At 40.7% G+C, this 6,475-nt stretch overlaps 1 protein-coding gene across 1 annotated transcript; it reads right to left on the minus strand.

Annotated features, from left to right (window-relative positions):
- Positions 1–344: 344 nt before the first annotated feature.
- Positions 345–1,261, minus strand: LOC131893799 (eukaryotic translation initiation factor 2 subunit 1-like). The gene has a single exon (XM_059243890.1). It carries the CDS (start codon positions 1,242–1,244, stop codon positions 345–347), a length of 900 nt encoding a protein of 299 aa, XP_059099873.1. The 5' UTR covers positions 1,245–1,261.
- Positions 1,262–6,475: the final 5,214 nt, after the last annotated feature.

Raw genomic sequence — 6,475 nt, forward strand, 5'->3', positions numbered from 1 at the left:
GTGCCAATCCGGAGACATCAGAAATGAAAACTGAAGGCCCGATTTTAGGACTGCTCTTTAAGATTTGTCTCTGGTCAAATCAAGCCATTCCCTTAAAAAATGAGTGAGGTGTTAGAGTATCTCCATGAAAACAGATGACATGAGGGAGGACATTTAGATTCTTGTGTTGAATACTTAAATACTTGGAAATAAAACTATTCAGCTTTGAAGTCTTCAGTACCGGAAAACTTTCAAGTCTAGGGTTTACAGCCAGGAAGGCCGCATTGTGTTCCTTAAATTGGACTGTTTTCCACAAGGCTAGTCTTCAGCTTTGGCCTCCATTTCTACTACATCATCATCTCCATCTACTTTTGCATTTTCTCTCTCAAGCCGTTCCAGCTGCCTTGCAAGTTGGTCTCGTCTGTATTTGTGACCACGTTGGCCTTCATCTGAACATCGAACACACCCCTCTTCTCCTCCATCTTCTCTTTGATGACTGCCATGGCCTGGCTGAGAACAGAGAGGCCTTCTGTTCGCACTAGTTCTGTTGTTGTTATCACATATCTGGGTGGAGCTGTTAGGTTAATCTTGATGAGCATGGTTTCTGTAGAACAATTCAAACCTGCTCTCAGGGCTTCTTTTACAGCATCAATTCCCTCATAACCATAGCAAGCTACTTCAATATCTGATTGAATTTTGACAGCGTGTGGGGTCAAACACCCATTGATATTTTTAATGAGTACTTCTCGTTCATTTTCATTCAAATCTAAACTATCCAAGATAGATGGATCTGAGACTGCATGCTTAAAGGCATCGTAAGCACCATATCCAGGTTTCTTGGACTTGTCATCAAAGACCCAGGAAGTCCTCTGGAACAGGCTTTTCAGTTGTTCTACCTTGGAATATTCTACTACCTCAGCAACATGGTGAAGAGTGCTATAAACAGTTTTGGGTTTTGTGAATTTGTCTTCACATTTGATTGCTTCCTCTGGAGAAACTCTTCTTTTTGACAAATCAATATAGCCTTTTTCTTTGTCCACTCTAATGGCAACTATACACTCATTTCTGCAGATGTGGATCAGTTTGTTTATAGAACGGATATGTCTTCCGGACAATTCACTAAGAAGAATCATGCATTCAATGTTATTGTATTCCAACAAGCTGACATAAGCCCCCATTTCGGCAATGGATCTTACATTCACCATCACTACATCTTCCACCTCTGGGAATTTGTGTTGATAAAATCTACAACTTAGACCCGGCATTCTGAGCTGTATGTGTGAATCCCAAACTGGGGTCCCATGCTGTGCTCCTTAATGCCAATGAAGAAACTCGGTACACCAGTAGTGGACACCGAACCTCCTCAGCGTGCACTTCGCTCAACCCCGACAGGATTTATTAATGGTCACTGAAAGGGGAAAAGCAGTAGCCATCTTGAGAGACACCCCCCCCCCCTCCTCTAAAGGTATTTGCTGACCAGCAGTTTTAGAACTGACCAGAAGTTGAACTCATGGGAAGATGAGGCTGAAACAATAAATCTACATGTCCTGGACTTGGTAAAACAGGATATGGGGAGTAATGGACTCAACTGAGCAGAAATTGAACTCATGGGAAAATAGAACTAGAACAGTAAATCTGAATGTATATATCCTGGGTTCAGCAAAAGCAGGACATAGGGAGTAAAAAATTTATGTCTCTGTAGATACCCTGAATCCTATTAGCCATCAGTAACCTCATGCTTATAGTTTAACCAGTAACATCAAAGAACTACCTCATCCCTAGCCCCCTCATCCAATCCCAAGATATGTAACTCTCTGCATGTAAACCTTTTCTATAAAAACCCCTTCAAGTGAGTGCTTGGGGCTGTCCTCCTCCACCTGTTATGTCAAGTGTTTGGAATACAGACCAAGCCCCGTGCTTGCTTTGTTATTAAAAACCTCTGTGTGCTTGCATTGAATATTGGCTCTGTGGTGGTCTTGCTTGGGGGTCTTATGATGCAGGCACAACATTTGGGGGCTTGTCCGGGATCCCCCCTGCTTCCCCCAGACTCTAATCTGAGGGGTTTCCAACTGGCCAGTAAGTTTCTGTGTGTTTTTGTTTGTCCTTGTCTTTGTGTGACTCTGTACGTTTATTTTCTGAGGCACACTAGATCTGTGAATTGGTCCAGTAACGGTCAATGCCAGTGGCAGCCAGTGGATGCACTGGAACCAGGATCACAGGATTCCAGAAGATGTTCTGGACCCTGTTTAATGGGGATGTGGAAACCCTTGGTCTGTTTAACTGAAGACTGAGAGCCTTGAGTCTGGATGGGTTTTGGTGTGTCTGAGCTTGGAGGGTCACTCCCTCCAGAGCACATTAGGCTATCATTGTTCTTGGAACTTTGTTGGTTGTCTCCTGGGGCAACATTTGTTTTGGTGTGCCCTTGGTCTTGTGTGTAGCATGTTAATTGTTCTTATTGTTGACTAAGATGGACGGCTATGGGACAGTCTCCCTTTTCTCCCCTGGACTTTTGCCTAGCATCCTGGAAGGATGTGTGAGCCACTGCTCACAACAGAATGATTGATTCACAAAGGGAAATTTGTCACCTTTTGCAGTGCAGAATGGGCCTCTGACAATGTTTACTTGGCCTCCGGAGGGAACCTCTGATGCTGACTAAGGAAAAGCTCCCTGTGGTTCCTGCAGACCCTGCTCTAGCAGGGAGAACTAGGCTGCAAAGGGTATGAAGAGGTAGAGAAGAAAAAAAACAAAAACTCCTGATCCCAGTGAAGTTGCCTTTCCCATAAGAGCTACTGTTCCTCTTGATCAAGGCAGAAATCAATCTTTTCACCACTGGCTATGTAAATGTTACTTGCTTCTGTCTACTAGCTTTCCTTATTGCTATCAGACCTGCAGCACTGGTGGGCAGGGGAAGCTCTTCAGCCTGGCCATGAGTGCTCCTCTCTCCCCCTGGCCCCTGGGAAGGTCTGAGACTGGGGCCTCCAGTGGCCCTAACTGGGCCCTCCCCAAGCAGGGAGGTGAGTTCCCAGAGAACAGGGCTCCACACATGGGGAGACAGGGCAGAAGAGGCCCTGAGTGGGGAGATGCCTTCCTGGAGGGAGCTTGGAGCAGGACAGGCAGAGCTGGTGTTAGCCTGCAGGAGAGGCTCCTGTGGCTCTCACAGAGGGGGGAAATGCACACTCTATACAAACAGGCAGAGATGGGGGAGTGAAGGATGGTGGGAAGTTTACTGCCTACAGACTCTGAATCTAAATCCCCCTCCCTTCCTTCCTAAGCCAAGTTCATCATTAGCTTCCCATCTTAACCCTTCTCTGTCTTGGTAATGCTTAAAAAATGTTAAAGATACATCAGGTTTAAAAAATTATGCTTTTGTTTCCACAGGAAAAAATATAATACATGGATTTTGGTCATTTGAGTTCAATGGGTTACAAATACTTGCCATCATTTAAGAAAATTGGTTACAAATTATTATTGGTTAAGATAAGAAAAAAATTGTATCCAATTTCAAGTAGAGGATAACTCAATGAATTAAATAGAAATAAATATATTTTAAGATATAATGTTTTTATAAAAATATGAAGACCTAAAATATGAGGATGAAAGTTTAAATAAATGATTTTTGGGTCTGAGAAAGTAGTTTAAAATATAAAAATATAGAACTTTAAAGTTTAAAGTTTAAATAAATTATGAGGTTTAAATATAAATAAAGTTTATATGGAGTCTAAGATATAAAGGTTCTAGGTATGGAAATATAAAAAGAAAAAATTCTGGAAAAATTATATAAAAATACAAGTTATTAAAATATATAAAAACAAGTTATAAAGGTTTGAGGATAAAAAGACTTAAGTAATGATAAAAAATGATTTGAGATGTATAAAAAATAAAACACATTTCAGATTCCTTTCTTTTGCTATTCTGCTATTACATTGAGACTCCAAAAGTTTATAGTTTTAAAAATGTCTGTCTACTCTGTAGGTATGAATGAAAATGTGGCCACATGTATGTTTGGTTTTGAATGTCTGAGTTTGCATGTCCTCTGTGTTAATGAATACAAGTTAATGCTAGTCATCTGGCCATCCAGATACTAGTTTAAAGCATAAACTGTTAATTCTTATTTAATTATAAGCTATTAGAAAATAAATGAAACAGAACTCAAGAGGTCCATTTGAATAATATATCTACAGGATAACAAATTGGCCTGGTTATTGTTACCAAACTTAGAGATGTTTTCAAGATCAGGCCTAGATTTGTTTGGCTCAAATATATTTAATAGACAATGGTCCTCAAACCCGTCAAAGACCTGATGAATATGGCATTTAAAGTATTTGATAAAAAAGCTTACTATAGTGAACAGAGACTCCCAGATCCTAGCATTAACTCCCAAGATTCCCAAGGAAGATATGGAACAATGACAAGACAACGCCTAGACTCAACACCTGCTGCCAGGTATCTGGCCCAGAATGGACAAATGAGACACTGACAAGATAAGATTAATCTCTCCCAAAGTTGCTTCTACACAGGGAGAAGTTTAACATTATGGGCCCAGCATCCAAGACTGATACTGTCCTGACACCTGTCCTGCCAACGCTATGAAGACTACAGGAGCCTGGGATGATGGCAGTCTGGGCAATGGATAATCTCTGTCATTTTTTAATAGATTTGAAGGTCCACACTCAGGTAAAATTTATCCTTCTCAGATCTCTGATGGCATTGATGATTGGGCTAGCTATAGCTTTGTCAGCTTAGAAACATCAGGCAACCAGAGTCTTCCACAAGGTTGCAGTCACCTTATTAATTCGTTGATCAATGCATTAATTAACTGAAGACCATACTGTCATTGCATTAAAACTTAAAACATTCAGAATTTAACATTAATAGAATTCTGACAAGTTAATAGAGCAATGACTGCTTATTGTTTGGATTATGAGCTCAAGATTTTGGATTTCTTTTGGTTATCTTCTGAATAACCAAAAGATTTATAGACAGATACCTATTACCTGCTTTTTCTACAATATGTATTTAACTACTGATTAGTTGATAACACTAATATATTTACTAAGGCTGTGGGCCTAAAAATTCCAAATAAGTTAACTTTTGTCTCTAGTCTATATCTGTTTCAATGGGCTTACATTTGGCTGGCAGACACATCCAGGCATCGGCTACTGACTTCAACCTGTGGCACATGGACTTGCTGAAAGCTGATATGGACCTTCTTCAGCTGATCAATGAACCAGATGCTTCTAAATCCCCTCCTTGTTTTTGACTAACATTCTGGCTTTCTAGGGCCCTGGAAACGATGTCCCAACATCAGTAGGAAGTAATTACAGAAACAAAAACGTCACTCTTATATCCTTCTGGAATGTTAGATCAAAAAAAATTTCTTGTCATAGGGAAGCTGAGATAATTGGTCCCTATTCTCATTTCCAAGTTCCTTCAAGATAAGGACTTTTGGCCCTTCTGCTTCTGCTAATTACTGTTGGCTCTTATATCATTGATGCTTTAACTAAATAATAATTCCTGTTTGGATACCACTAAACAGATGATACTAGAATCCCTCACCTTGATTTCTGAGGTTATGTTACAGAATAAGCTAGTGTTAGACCTCCAATTCTTACAACAAGGGGGACTATGTGCAGTCCTGGGAGAGAAATGATGTTTTTACATAGATCACTCCAGGCTGGTTAAGGACTCTATGGCCAAAGTAAGAGAAGGCCTCAACCAGTGAAAAGGGGACAAGGAAGCTGGCCAGGGATGGTTTGAATCTTGATATAACAGTTCCCCCTGGCTAACAACTCTAATCTCCACTCTTTTGGGACCCCTACTGCTACTAGTCCTCATATTAACCTTTGGGACTTACCTCTTAAACAAGCTGATGCAATTCATCAGATAAAGCTTGGGGACCATCCAATTAATAGTGCAAAGGACTCAAGCTCAACATGAGATCCTCAACCAAGATATAAAAATGTGCCTGACTCAGGGTAGACATTTGCAAACTAGGTATTGACAACCCATGATTGGGTGTCCTTGAGTTACTAGGATAGGAGGGAATGAAAGGAAAAAGCAGTAGCCATCTTGAGAGACACCCATCCGCACCCTCCTCTAAAGGTATTTGCTGACCAGTAGTTTTAGAACTGACCAGAAGTTGAACTCATGGGAAGATAAGGCTGAAACAATAAATCTACATATCCTAGACTTGGTAAAACAGGATATGGGGAGTAATGGACTCAACTGACCAGAAATTGAACCCATGGGAAAATAGGACTGGAACAATAAATCTGAATGTATATATCCTGGGTTCAGCAAAAGCAGGACATAGGGAGTAAAAAGTTTATGTCTCTGTAGATACCCTGAATCCTGTTAGCCATCAGTAACCTCATGCTTATAGTTTAGCCAGTAACTTCAAAGAACTACCTCACTCCTAGCCCCCTGGTCCAATCCCAAGATATGTAACTCTCTGCATGTAAACCTTTCCTACATAAACCCCTTAAAGTGAGTGCTT

Source organism: Peromyscus eremicus, chromosome 16_21 (genome assembly GCF_949786415.1).
Source record: "Peromyscus eremicus chromosome 16_21, PerEre_H2_v1, whole genome shotgun sequence".
NCBI classification, from domain to species: Eukaryota; Metazoa; Chordata; class Mammalia; order Rodentia; family Cricetidae; genus Peromyscus; species Peromyscus eremicus.

What these genes read in the sequence shown, in the direction of transcription:
- LOC131893799 (XM_059243890.1), bottom strand. Translation starts at nt 1,244, where the DNA reads ATGCCGGGTCTAAGTTGTAGATTTTATCAACACAAATTCCCAGAGGTG.